Source organism: Conger conger, chromosome 19 (genome assembly GCF_963514075.1).
Source record: "Conger conger chromosome 19, fConCon1.1, whole genome shotgun sequence".
NCBI lineage: Eukaryota > Metazoa > Chordata > Actinopteri > Anguilliformes > Congridae > Conger > Conger conger.
In genome coordinates this window covers 17305632-17320338 of record NC_083778.1, presented here as the reverse complement: position 1 = coordinate 17320338, position 14707 = coordinate 17305632, and the positions used below count along the sequence as shown (strand labels likewise).

The window sequence follows — 14707 nt, the reverse complement described above, 5'->3', positions numbered from 1 at the left end:
TGTTTAGCGTGTGTAAGCGTCTGAGAGCGTGGGGTTGTGCAGAATAAACACTGTAAAGGCGTGTTTAGCGTGTGTAAGCGTCTGAGAGGGGTCGGCCGCTCACTGGGAGAGCTTGAGCAGGGCCAGGTCGGAGCCCTCGGGGCCACAGATCAGGTGGGCGATGTGCAGCTCCTGCCCGCTGGACGAGTCCCAGGCCGAGTCGTTGAGGTGGAGGAACCCCGCCCACACGCGGTACTCCGACAGATCAGGAACGCTGCGGGAAAGAGCGAGCGTCACTGCAGCCTCGCAAACATCAATTCAGCCCAATTCAGCTCACTTCAGCTCAATTCAGCCCAATTCAGCTCAATTCAGCTCAATTCAGCTCAATTCAGCCCAATTCAGCCCAATTCAGCCCAACTCAACTCAATTCAGCCCAATTCAGCCCAATTCAGCTCAATTCAGCTCAATTCAGCCCAATTCAGCTCAATTCAGCTCTATTCAGCTCATTACATGAATGGCATTTGCCAGACGCTCTTATCCAGAGCGACGTACAGTTAATTAGACTAAGCAGGAGACAATCCTCCCCTAGAGCAATGCAGGGTTAAGGGCCTTGCTCAAGGGCCCAACGGCTGTGCGGATCTGATTGCGGCTACACCGGGATTAGAACCACCGACCTTGCGTGTCCCAGCCGTTTACCTTAACCGCTACGCCACAGGCCCGCCCTTAGCGCAATGACATCCAGCGTGAACAGACGACCCCGTGCATCCACGGTAACTCTCGCAAGTCCGAAAAACGCCCAGTGAGGTCACGCTTCATGAAACCAAACGAGTTGGGTGACTCACAGCTTACACCATGAAGAACTGAAGCGTTCAATAATGCATTCTGGCCCGAGGCGAACGAGTCGCAGAGCCGCGGTGATCTGAAACAGACTCGCGCGGCAGACGTTCAGAAAATTCCCGGGAGGCCGCGGAGACGTAAAACTCGTAATATTCTCGGGGATATTTCACGGGGGCCTTTGATGTGAAGCGTAAAGATCTGTTGAGGTCCACTTAAAATGCCGTCTCTTTTTTTTTAAATTTTTTTTTTAAACTGTGTTTTAAAATAAAATATTACCAGGAGGAGAAGCACTGTCGCGTCGTCAGAACCCATTTCTCACGGATAAGCGCTCCGCCACACCAGTGCATATTGCTGGAGAGAGAGAGAGAGAGAGAGAGAGAGAGAGAGAGAGAGAGAGAGAGAGAAACGCCAGCGATCAGCGAGTGGTTACAGCATCCCAAACACTCCCTGCATCCTGAATTCAACTGCACATATCGTACACATTCCCCAGTACTCCTCAGTACTTATTCATTCATATCCATTTCAGTTGTTATTTGCGCTTTCCGCCTTTGCCCATTTCATCCTATGCATTGCATACAATTTATGCAAGGTATGTCATGTATTGCACTTTTTTCCGCTACTTCTATCAATAATATCATAATATCACTGTCTTAATACAATACAATAATATTGGACTCTTATTACTGCACTTTAACTCCGATTTGCACTACCGGGTCAGATGCGACTCCCATTTCCTTGTCCTAGTACTTGCACTATGTGGACTGACACGAAAGTTGATTCTGATTCTGATTCAAAACATAGTTGTACTTGTTTATAACACATCACAACAATCACAATAAACCATCACGATTGTCATGTTGTACTATTTTTAAGAACGCAGTAAGTGCAGTTCACAGGAAAGAAGAGGGCTTTGCGAAAGTCACGTACCCCTTCTGAATGCTGACGGTCCAGCTTCCCTCTCTGCCCCAGACGTGAGCGCCTCCCACGATCCGCGTGGTTTTGTGGAAGAAGCAGGGGGCCTTCAACGCCTCGCCTTCAAACAGGGAGGGAGCACCGTCAAGCACAGCGCCGTAAAAACATTCATTACATTACATTACAGCTGATGCTTTTATCCAAAGACATGTACAGTTGATTAGACTAAACAGGAGCCAATCTACCCTGGGGCAATGTAGGGTTAAGGGCCTTGCTCAATAATAATAATAATGATACATTTTATTTGTAGAGTACCTTTTTATACAAGGCATGCAACTCAAAGTGCTTTACAGAGCAATACACTAATATAAAATGGTTGAGCCATATAACTCTATATAGGGGCCAACAGCTGTACTGATCTTATTGTGGCCACGCTGGGGCTTAAACCACCAAGCTTTCTGGTGCCAGTCAAGCACCATAGCCACGAGGCTATCAGACTGCCCCACTGCAGCCTTTACAGAATCACATCTGCAGCACATAATAGAGTCAAAAACCCTCTGTGACTGTGGGAATCTGTCACTCACTGAGCCTAAACACAAGCTCATATAGGGCGGCCTGTAGCGTAGTGGTTAAGGTGCATGACTGGGACACGCAAGGTTTGTTGTTCGATCCCTGGTGTAGCCACAATAAGATCCACACAGCCGTTGGGCCCTTGAGCAAGGCCCTTAACCCTGCATTGCTCCAGGGGAGGACTGTCTCCTGCTAAGTCTAATCAACTGTACGTCGCTCTGGATAAAGAGCATCTGCCAAATGTCATTAATGTAATAACATGTCACCTTTGAGCTACCATAAACATTCTGTCCAAGAAAAAGCAAGGAAAAACATCCCTGGATCTGAGGAATAACCAGAGCAGGGACTTACTTTTTGGAGGAGCTGTGTTTGAGGACAGCTTGCCTAAAATAAATAACAACAAAATATTAGAACGGAATATAGACTGCTATTGCTGCAGTCATTGAAATGAAATACATGAACATACATTGCCTGCAATCCTGAACAAAAATAACCCAGAAAAACTATGGAGTGCACGGCACTGTACATCAAAAAGACACACAGCAGTAAGGGTTTCATATTTTGCACAGAGATTGGACATATTGTCAAACTGTTGCACAGAATTTGTTAATGATGCTGACATGTTCTGTACTAGACGTGGAGGATTTCGCATGGAACCAAGGGATGAGGACACTTCCTGCAAACAGCTTTCAGTCGAAAATAAGTGGGTGCAGATTTTTGTGGGCTCAGTACTCACATGGCTTTATCATACAGTAGTCCCAGGGGATGGACGAGCTGTTGGTGTAGCACCAGGGCCCGTGTTTGTCCTTATCTGGATTCCTGCAGTAGTTCATCTCCAGGCCTGCGGCCTCTGCTGAACTTTCCCAGTCACCACTATGGACAAAAAACAAAACAAAATGGCCGACATCAAAGATCTCCCCATCGGAAACGAAAAAAGGTCTTGCATCCTAGTCTACGATGAAAATTCTCGTCCTGCTACAAATGGCAGGACTCCTCACCACCAGAACCCCCTTGAATTCTGGGAATCCAAAAAACAGGAGGAAACCATATCCCAGTGGTCTCCAACCCTGGTCTTTGTGTTCATCTTCGTGTTGCTGGTCTTTGTGTTCATCTGAAAATCAGCCCCCTGTTGAGACCCAGGTAACCAGGTGAGGTGAGTTGACTGCGTAACTCAATCTAATTGATGAATTAAGTGCAGAGTAACAACAGAAACCAGCAGACCCTGTCGCCCTTCAGGAACCCTGTAACCCTTTTGCCGGACCGTGAGGGTACACAGAGAGCATGGTTTCCATGGCTGGACTGAGTGGTTATGATGAGATGGCTATTTACAGAATAAAAGGACCATAAATGCTGGAGTCTCTGAAGAGCACACTGGGAGATATAAAAGTGTGAGACCGTGGTACTGCAGCATAGCCCATGGCAGACTGCACGTAGTGTAGCCACAGTTCTGGAAGGTTCTGTTAGTGTAGCCACAGTTCTGGAAGGTTCTGTTAGTGTAGCCTAGATTCTGGAAGGTTCTGTTAGTGTAGCCTAGATTCTGGAAGGTTATCTTAGTGTAGCCAAGATTCTGGAAGGTTCCCTCAGTGTAGCCAAGATTCTGTAAGGTTATCTTAGTGTAGCCAAGATTCTGGAAGGTTCCCTTAGTGTAGCCTAGATTCTGGAAGGTTATCTTAAGAGTAGCCAAGATTCTGGAAGGTTATCTTAGTGTAGCTAAGATTCTGTAAGGTTCCCTTAGTGTAGCCAAGATTCTGTAAGGTTATCTTAGTGTAGCCAAGATTCTGGAAGGTTCCCTTAGTGTAGCCAAAATTCTGGAAGGTTATCTTAGTGTAGCCAAGATTCTGGAAGGTTATCTTAGTGTAGCCAAGGTTCTGGAAGGTTCCCTTAGTGTAGCCAAGATTCTGTAAGGTTATCTTAGTGTAGCCAAGATTCTGGAAGGGTCCCCTAGTGTAGCCAAGATTCTGGAAGGTTATCTTGGTGTAGCCAAGATTCTGGAAGGTTATCTTTGTGTAGCCAAGATTCTGGAAGGTTCCCTTAGTGTAGCCAAGGTTCTGGAAGGTTCTGTTAGTGTAGCCAAGGTTCTGGAAGGTTCTCTTAGTGTAGCCAAGGTTCTGGAAGGTTCTGTTAGTGTAGCCAAGGTTCTGGAAGGGGATTTTGCCTGCTAGCACTGTATGTGCTAAATGATGGGAGGATAATGCAGTGGTGTATGTATGACTCAGAATTTAAAAAAGAAAATGATTTAAAAGATGTTTAAAAGGGGGGGGGGAAAAAACATGAAGGTGTGGATAATACAGTTATATCTGATCTATCCATCTCTACTCTGAGAATATCTCAGCTGAGAGAAAGAGAGAACGAGGGAGGGAGAGGGGGAGCTAGAGAGTGTGAGAGAGAGAGTGAGAGTTCATCTCACTGGCAATAATTCAACGCTCGTATTGAGATAACTGGCAACATAATTACCAAGGTACATTAAAACCGCACCACGCATAATAAAAGAACAGAGAGAGCTGTCTCTTCCCGTTATCTTCCCCCCTCCTCCCTGATTTGTAGCAACAATGGGGGAATCTAGCCGGCAGGGTAAAGTCCAAAAAAAAAAAAAAGTCACATAAAAACCTGCTGAGTTACTGGGTTACTGGAGAGGAACGATAATTTCACATCTCTCCCCGGCGTAAACATGTCCTCCCGGGAGGTTTCTCAGGGCTCAGGTCTGACCCGGCGGGGACCGGCTCTCTGGACGCGGGCCAAATTAAGAAGCTCGACCGCCTTTGATCTGCTCTACAGCCAGGCCGGGCGAGAACTTCCTCAGGGTCAGAGGTCACCTCTGGAACATGTCCCGCTTGCCTGCGCTATCATTACCTCGCCATTTTTTGTAAATTAAGTAATGCTAACAGCTACGCTCAAACGGCAATTAAACGCAGGCCCCCAAACTCCCCACCCCCACCACCCCCCGACTGGGTGCGCTCCAGAGACTTCCTTCCGTGAGAAAAGGAAAAAGGGGGTCTTATTATCTCAAGTTTGATAAATTTGACCTGACAGAACGTCTATCTCTGGGGGGGGGGTTCCAGGACTTCACTCCTGTGTTCTCTAACCGCTTGCCGGCTTTGTAGATTGATCTTCGACAAGTTCCAGATTCAGGGAACTACAACATTCGTTTAGACCTGTCGGCAGCAGATAGGGGGGAGATGCAGGTAACGGAGGGCAATTGTGGCCTGTGAACTATTCATCAATGCAGCTCTGGAGGTGAAATGTGGAAGAAAATGGACAAGAAAGATGTGGGGGGGGGGGGGGGGGGGGGAATCGTTGTTAAAGTAAACCAACATGCTACTTGCTGATAAGGTGCAATTATGAGAAAGAATGAGTGTCGCTTTTAAGAATTAATGAGCAAAAGTTTATATGAGACTATTATGACCCATTATGCATAATTCAAAAACTTATTCCAATTCCAAACTGAATAACTTTTGAATTACGTAATTAACTCTGACTTTGACATCTGCTCAAATAGTTTTGTTTTTTATACTCCCCCACCCCCCCACCCCCACCAAATTTCTGAGTACTGGAAACAAAATGGAGTCTTGGCCTTGAGAACTTTTCAAAGAATGCCCCCACTGTGGGACCTAGCTGCGTTTCCATGGAAGCAGACCCCATATACCGTACTGTGACATCAGCACTCTTGTGCTTGGGAATGACCTCTCTGGACCGAAGTGCACAGCAGACGCCATTTTGTCTTTAAATCAAGGCACAACCCTCCATTAGCCTTTTGGCCGCATCATCAATGTGGTCGCCTACAACACAAGCCTGTATACCCAACTTCATGTTCTTACCAACCAGCATGAAAACTACTGTAGTCGGTAGGGTTGATCAAGAAGCAGGGTTATTGAGTTAGCCGGATAAGTTCACAGAGTAAAACCCAGAACAGTCGTTTTTTCCAGTCCAGTTTTGGAAGGGGCCCAGGTTTTACTCTGTGAACTTATCCAGCAAACTCAGTAACCCCTGCTTTGTGATATACCCCCCCCCCCAGAAAGGCTGAGACAGAACTGTGTCAAAACTGCAGTGTAATTAGAGCAACACAAGAACAGGAATTACAACAGATTCCCTGGTCCCATCCTCATGGAGACGGATTAAACGGAAAAGCGGATCGTCGTACCTTTTGCTGTGCTCCTCCCAGGGTCCACATGGAATGCCCGACCTGGTTTTGGAGAGCTGGCCCCGGTACGTCTCCCCAGTGCCTTCGTAACACTCTGGAACAGACGCACACAGAGAGAGCTCTCAAACCGCATCTCCCAGCATGCACGGCGAACAGTCTGCCCCGGTCCCGTCCCCTACTCAAACCGCATCTCCCAGCATGCACGGCGAACAGTCTAACATTCTGCCCCAGAACACCCATACCCTTTCCGTAGGGGAATCGTAAAGGAAAGCCGGAAAATACCGAGGTCAGACTGTCAGAGTCTGTTCCCTAACGGGGGCTGCGGGATTGTATTCTCATGTCCGTCCTTCTTAAAATACATACTGAGCCGGCTTGAGTTTGTAAATTAAATTTCAGGGGCCACTGTGTACAGTAAATAGAGGTCACTGCTGTACGTAATAAAATATGAGTTACAAGGACATTGGTGGGATAAACACAGGGTGGTTTGAAGGTCAAAGAAATAAAGCTCTGATAATTCAAAAAGAAGTCATTCACATTTATCTCCACAGAGGCTGACAAAAAAAAAAAGTAAAGGTAAATGGTCACAAACACACCTGTAGGCAAGGCTAACTACATAGGGTGCTATTAAACAGTGTCACATCAGTGCACAGATAAACTTTGGGCTGGTGTGTCCAGGTTAGGCACCATTTCTGGATGAATCCTGACCGTGCCGATGCCATCACTAGCCAGAGCTTCACAGGTGTGGACTGTGGTTTGACCTGCACACGTTTTTAGTGCATGTGTGAGCCAGCCCAGATCCTAGAACTACAGACTGGGCCCAACAACTACAATTACAACCTGGCATTCAAAATGACGGAGAAGGGTTGTTAAAAATAAAAACTGAAACGGAAGTAGGTAAAGATGTACGGATCTGCCACAGGAATAGTCAACACAGCCACAGAGGAAGAGACTGCACCTGGCGTCTTTGACAAGGTTACTGACCCCCCTCCCCTCCTGTGGGGGACAGAACAGGAAGGAGAAGAGAGCCAGGGATGGGGAGAGGTAACGTCGGAAACAGCAGGGAGGAGAGGATGCAAACGTAGAGTTTTCCACAGAAAAACACCTCTCCGCAGGGTTCAGACCTCCGCTCTGCAGAGTTGCACTGGAAGGTTCTGTTAGTGCCGCAAAGGTTCAGGAAGGTTCTGCTAGTGTAGCCAAGGTTCTGGAAGGTTCTGTTAGTGTAGCCAAGGTTCTGTTAGTGTAGTCAAGGTTCTGGAAGGTTCTGTTAGTGTAGCCAAGGTTCTGTTAGTGTAGTCAAGGTTCAGGAAGGTTCTGCTAGTGTAGCTAAGGTTCTGGAAGGTTCTGTTAGTGTAGTCAAGGTTCTGGAAGGTTCTGTTAGTGCAGTCAAGGTTCTGGAAGGGTCTGTTAGTATAGCAAGGTCCGGGAGGTTTTGTTAGTGTAGTATCTAAGTCAGTATCTAAAGCCCCTCAGTAACCCGAAATCGGAGGGGGTGGGGTGGGGTTCCGTACCTTCTTCATCGCGGTTCTCGGCCTCGCAGCGGGGGATGTTGGTGCAGAAGGCCATGCGCACGCCGGGGTCAGAGGTGAAGCACCAGGGCAGCTCCGCCCCGTCGGGATTCCGGCAGTAGTTCTCCCGCAGGTCCCTGCGACGCACACAGCCACCAGACGCAACCGTGAAGACACCGCTCGATCCCGAGACACCGAACACCACAGTCGGTAAACGGTCAAAATGAACACCCCCCCTGGACTGCAGGTTTAAAAAAAGCCTCTGAATAGTGCCAGGCTTCCCTGGTGTAATGTCCAACTATAGCCAGCTTGAAATTACCTGCTCCCAGCTGTTTCAAAACCTAGCCTGAGCTGTTTTTTTTTTTTCTAAAGGAAGGACATTAATGTGGCACGATCCTGTCGGTAATTACTCCTTATTCATTGCCTCCTGTAAATACCCTAGACAGCAGAGTAGCTGCATCAATCTAAACAATTGTACTACACACACACACACACACACACTCACCAATGTGTATCTAGAAACATGGCAAAATAGATTGTGGCACAGACCCAAAATCATAGACATTTTAACTATGATTAATGTCCCAATCATCACTTGAATTTTACTAACGGAGTGACTGAATTAAGTACAGTCCCATTAGCAACCATTATGGCCTCAGCGATAAAGTTTTATTGGTGCAGCTTCTCCACCCTAGCTCCTCATTGGTGGAATGACTTCCCCATCCCCATAAGAACTGCTCCCTCACTGCCCGTCTTCCACCGCAATCTGAAGACTCATCTCCTCACGCAGTGCCTCAACTCCTCTGCGGGAGTCCCCCCCTAACCTATTGCCACTTGTTTTTCAGGTCTGTATCGTTAGCCCCTTGTATTTCGGGGGTCCTGGGACTCACTTGCACTTGTAGTTCTGGGGGCTGTAGGTGTGGTTGTGGGGACTTTGGGAGTCCCAGCGTTGACATGTCACTCCACTGGGGGTGACCCCCACCGTGCCACGGTACCCCTCCCCCTGACCCAGGAAGCACTTCGCCGCGGAGGGCACGGCTGTCTCGGGGTCCGAGTCTGAAAGAGCGAGAGAGAGAGATTCATTACCCACGATCCTTTGTTCCTTTCTTTCATCTCACCGTGTTCCTTTTCCTCCTCCAGCAGGCTTTGGCAACGGACACATTTGCGATGCCAATAAAGCGTATTGAGCTGAACTGTGTCTGAGAGTCAGAGAGAGAGAGAGAGAGATAGAGATAGAGATAGAGAGAGAGAGAGATGGAGAGAGACAGAGAGAGATAGATAGAGATAGAGAGAGATAGAGATAGAGATAGAGATAGAGATAGAGATAGAGATAGAGAGAGAGAGAGGCGACATGGCTCAGGCAGTAAGAGCAGTCGTCTGGCAGTCGGAGGGTTGCCGGTTCGATCCCCCGCCCGGGCTGTGTCGAAGTGTCCCTGAGCAAGACACCTAACCCCCAAATGCTCCTGACGAGCTGGTCGGGGCCTTGCATGGCAGCCAATCGCCGTCGGTGTGTGAGTGTGTGTATGAATGGGTGAACGGAGAAGCATCAATTGTTCAGCACTTTGGATAAAGGCGCTATATAAATGCTGCCATTTACCATTTACCATTTAAACAGAGAGAGAGAGAGAGAGGTGCAATTATCTCATCAGCAACGGGCTGAAATAATCGGCAACATAATTACCATACATAAATACATTAAAGCTGCACGCTGCATAATAAAAGAACAAAGACATTACATTACATGTAATTTAACTGATGCTTTTATCCAAAGCGACTTACAGTTGATTAGACTAAGCAGGGGACAATCCCCCCGGAGCAGTGTGGCACAGCGGATAGAACTGTCTGTGTGGGTTTCCTCCCGCAGTCCAAAGACAAGCAGGTTAGGGTAATTGGGGGGGCATTAACAGGGCGTTGCTGCAAAAGAGCACGTGTGCTCAGTCAACTTACCCTGTCTAAATAAAGGTTCATCATAATAATAATAATAATAATAATGTGCGGTCAAGGGCCTTGCTCAAGGGCCCAACAGCTGTGCAGATCTTATCGTGGCTACACTGGGGATTGAACCGCCAAACTTGTGGGTCCCAGTCATTTACCTATAGCCACTACTGGCGGTAAGACTGCGGGCAATAGCAGAAACAGCAATCACTGGGCATTTCTGCCTGTTCAGGTGAAGGCTTGGTTTAAATTTGGCCATTCAGACTATAGCCATACCTGTGCTGAGACCTACAGAAAATCATTTTCCCACGAGTTCCTCCACCAAGGCAAACACACCAGCGGTAGCCGCACTATACACACAAACATATTAACATTGTTGAAATTGTTTCAATATTGTACATATATTTTCCCTTGTTTGTACAGCATCACTTCCATGTCTGAACCAAACTTTCCTGCTTTTGTGAGCGTGTGGCGGATATTTTGAACCGTTGCCAGAAAGACGAAATTATTGCGATTCCAAAGACCCTATGTTCAGAATATTGTACATCGATTGATAAAATACATTTTTGACCCAAGATAAACACCACGAACACGAAACACCCCGTATTCTCAGTGAAGTACAAGACACAGAGAAGAGAAGAATCAAACGGAATATAATCTTCAGCATGTGATGGACCAGCACAGCAAGAAAAAAAAAACCTGACTTCAACTTGCTCAGGTCCCCCCCCCCCCCGCCAAAAAAAAGACCAGAGATTATATTATCTCTTATATACTTACTATATTGTACATGGCTTATTTAAGGGACTGCGGAATAAACACAGAGAGCATATCTCGGCGCAGAATCGAACAGGATTTCAGTCGACGCCTAAAACAAACTCAAAACCTGTAAACAAGCCGGCCCTTTGTCCGCGGACGTCTTGAATTCATTACCCACAAACCGCAACTGGATTTAAGACCGCAGGTTTGGCCTGTGGTGAATTTAAGAGAAGGGGGGGGGGGTGGGGGGTGGGGGTGGTATCATATTCCATCATTAGACACAGAAAGCAAGGCTTCAGGTGGAGGGGACAGGCTTCTACCACAGTACTGTGTATCTGACAGGGGCTGTTAGCAAGAGTAGCCTTCCAGTCAGAGAGACTTAGTGGCATTTCACCTGAGATTTTCACAAGAGGAAAACGACACGTATAAATGTCCGATCGCCACCCTCTTCCTTCAGCGGTTTGGTAATGACAGGAGAGACCGTGAATGAGGGCTGTGAGGTGGAGCAGTGGTTGGCACGTGTTCGCGTGGGTTTCCTCCGGGTACTCCGGTTTCCTCCCGCACTCAAAGACACCCGTGTCAGGTTAGGGGTGCTCCTACTGTTGCCCTTGACGAAGGCACTGGCCTCAGAACTGGAGTCGGTCCCCGGGCGCTGCACTGTGGCTGCCCACTGCTCCTAAGCAACAAGGATGGGTCAAACGCAGAGGACAAACCACCGCACGGGGTTCAAATAAAAGTATACCTAAAAATCATCTCCTGTATCTAATTGGCCAGACTGGCTTCACACCTGACTCCCAGGTAAAGGGAGAGTGTAGAGAAATCACCCCGAGGGGATGAATAAAGCAAACGTTTGAGCATCATGTCAGTGGTACCAGGCTGACTCATCGTCAGTAAAGTGACAGGTCAGCTCTGACAGAACCGCACGTTAAAGGTTGCCCCGGTGACGGAGCAGACGAGGCTGAAAGCCGACCCAGGACCCCGGCGTGTGTGTGTGTGTTTTGTCTCTGAGTTAGACCGGGAGTTTACTTAAGAAACCTCACTGCACAGATTAAGCCGATTACCTGGCCATACCGAGGGATTTAACGAAAAAAACGGACACAAAAAATAAACACACGAGCTCACCAACCGCAGTCATTACAGAAACAGTGTCTGATACAGTTGGGCAGATTCCACCAAGGCATCCCCACACCTTTATTAATTCAATATGATGACCCCCCCTACACCCAACAACATTAATCAGGGGCAGCTAATAACACAGTCATGGTATGGAACCATGGCGTAGCCACAATAAGATCCGCACAGCCGTTGGGCCCTTGAGCAAGGCCCTTAACCCTGCATTGCTCCGGCGGGGATGGTCCCCTGCTTAGTCGAATCAACCGCGAGTCCGCGTGCGACAGAAGCGTCAGCTAAATAACACGTCGCGGCAAGGAGAGGCAGCGACTCACCGCAGGCTTTGATGACGCAGTACTCCCACGGCGTTTTGGGGTCCGTCGTGAAGCACCAGGGCCTCAGTCTGTTGTCGGGGTTCCGGCAGAAGTTATCCTTCAGGCCCTTGTCGGGGTACCTGCGGAGAAAGAATTTAAAAAAAATAAAAAATAAAAAATAACGGAAGGTTCCGTCACTCACCGAGCGGAGATCCGCGGGAGGGGGGGGGGGGGAGATCGCACCCCAGACAGGACGGGGGCTGCTTCCACTCAGAGCACGGGCCCGCAATCTGGTTCTAATGTCTCTAAATCACCCGCCTCGCCGAAAACAGCGGGGTGAGCGCCGGGCCGGCTTATCAAAACAGAGCCGAGGAGCCCCGTCTGGGGCCGCCGGATCCGCGGAAACGTCGGGTCACATCGCTCCGCATTACCGCCCCCCGCTCTTAAATTACCCGGTGTTGAAATGCTACCGCCCGCAGGTTTAACCCGTCGAGGCCACGTTTGATAAGGAACGGGGGCTCATCCCTCATCCCCCCCCCGTTCCTTAAAGAGCAGAGGGTAGGGGGGCCTTCGCTCAGGTATGCGTTCGGCGATGATGAATGTCATTGGGCAGACGTGTTTATCTGGGGCGAGGGCGCTGAAGATTGCGCGGTCGGGAAGTCGATACGAGAAGGAAAACGAGCGAGGTCAGACGCAGCCCGTGGCGAACGCGTTTCACCGGAGACCAGGGTGTGTGCCGGAACGTTCTCCTCAGAGAGTCCCAGTGATCCACATAAGGGGCTCAATCCAATCGCTTATTTTTCTCCACTTTTTTTTTCCTTACCCGGAAGTCGATCGAGGTCTACCATCTTTAAGGACATTCCAACCCCTAAAAAAGTTACGGACTCCCAACCTTTCCTTTGAACAAGAAGACATCGGCGCTTCCCCTTTGCGGAAGGATTTTTATTTTTGGAAAGCCTGACGTATCCACGATCGACCTGTGGATCCACCTCTGCCACGTCAGTAACTGACGTGGCTTCGAACTGACGTTTCAAGGAGCAATGACCTTCCATTTGCCTGAATTCCCACCAGCAGCTGTCATTGCTATGGACCTTCTGAACTGTTTTTCATGTTCGCAAAAAAAAAAACTTGGACTGAGAATATTCTTTACGCATTCCTTACAGCGGTTTTTGTGCCTAGGAGAACTAACCTTAGGGACAGGAAAGAAAAAAAAAAAAAAAAAAAAGGAACGAATCGCTGTTGACTTTAGCTTCCAAGAATATTCCGTTTCCCAAGCCGTTGATGGGAATTGGACAAATGGTTTGAACACACACTGGTCACAGAGTCTCGTTTCATTTCACAGAGACAGGCAGACACACACAGGGGGATGGGGATCACGCAGAAATGCCAATAATCCCTGGTGCATCACACACACACAAACAAAAATACTCAGGATCAAGCAGTGCCGTTTTACACAACGAACAAAGTTAACAGAATTATGCGCAGAAAAGATGAAAAATAAACAAATATCACTGCTGGGATGTAAAAAGAATAGATCATTTATATTTACAGAATATATTTTTAATAGGGGACTAAAATAGCCTATGTGTGCAGAATATGTGCATGAAAGACTGCACATTTATGAAGGAAGACTGGGTACCAATGGAAGGACAGAAAAACTAGTACATTCTAAATGTATTCCAGCTCTTGATATTGTTTCTATGAACAAAACATTCCACTGACTCCTGCCCAGGCATTAAAGATGGAGTAATGAGATTCATCACAGATCAGGACCCCCCCTTGCTCCTCATTGTGAGATCAGACCACAGATCTGACTCCAGCAGACAGAGCTGAGCAAAGTTTGAGAAATCCTCAAGAGTGTTGCCCCGCTCCGAGCTCCCTTCTCTTGGAGAAACCGACAGAACTCTTGCATTTGGATGACATCATCCCCCTGGGGGAAGCAGAAGACCTTCAGATGGAGGAATCAAAGTCAGCCCCGGCCAAGTTCTTCTGGAATGTTCTACTGTTAGCTTACTTCTTGCTTTAAAAAGAAAAAACAATCGTGTTCTGCTAATTTTGGCTTTAACCGTTCTACCATCTGAACCGTGTACAGCTTACAAGCAGCCCTGTTCAGACTGCTCGACCTCCGCTCAAACTTCCCAGTAAACTGCAGTAAAATGTAAAGATAAAAAATTGGAAACAAAACACTGTGATTGACACCCAAACCGCTGTCTTGTAATGTCAATTTGGAACATATTGAAATCTCTCAAAAGGTGCAAACTGGTCCTCCTGGCAGCCTAATGGCGAAAGTACATGACTGGGACCCAGAAGATGGGTGGTTCAAGCCCCGGTGTAGCTACAATAAGATCCGCACAGCTGTTGGGCCCTTGAGCAAGACCCATAACCCTGCATTGCTCCGGGGGGGATTGTCCCCTGCTTAGTTTAATCAGCAGTGAGTGGCTTTGGATAAAACGGATAATGGCTATTTACACACGAGCCAGGCCACCGCTGTTTGGCTCACAGTCAGCGGCTACGTGTGCGACTACCGCCGAGGCCCGAGGTTCGCAGCGGGAGAAATGTATAAACGCCGTCCCCTCTCGCCATCCCGCCAATCAAACCTCAGCGTGACGAGCGATTCGGAGACCGCCAGAGAGGCTTGGCAGCGAGATCTA

At 48.0% G+C, this 14707-nt stretch overlaps 1 protein-coding gene across 1 annotated transcript in view; it reads right to left on the bottom strand.

The window, feature by feature from the left end:
- The window catches only part of LOC133118837 (hepatocyte growth factor-like), a 33704-nt gene that overhangs the window by 4223 nt on the left and 14774 nt on the right, over positions 1-14707 (bottom strand). Inside the window, exons 7-15 of the mRNA XM_061229098.1 lie at positions 12078-12196; positions 8832-8997; positions 7945-8078; positions 6417-6530; positions 3035-3151; positions 2650-2682; positions 1744-1849; positions 1093-1167; positions 104-253 (exon numbers count right to left, since the gene is read on the bottom strand). Coding sequence (XP_061085082.1) covers positions 104-253; positions 1093-1167; positions 1744-1849; positions 2650-2682; positions 3035-3151; positions 6417-6530; positions 7945-8078; positions 8832-8997; positions 12078-12196 — 1014 coding nt within the window. The remainder of the gene's footprint in view (positions 1-103; positions 254-1092; positions 1168-1743; positions 1850-2649; positions 2683-3034; positions 3152-6416; positions 6531-7944; positions 8079-8831; positions 8998-12077; positions 12197-14707) is intronic.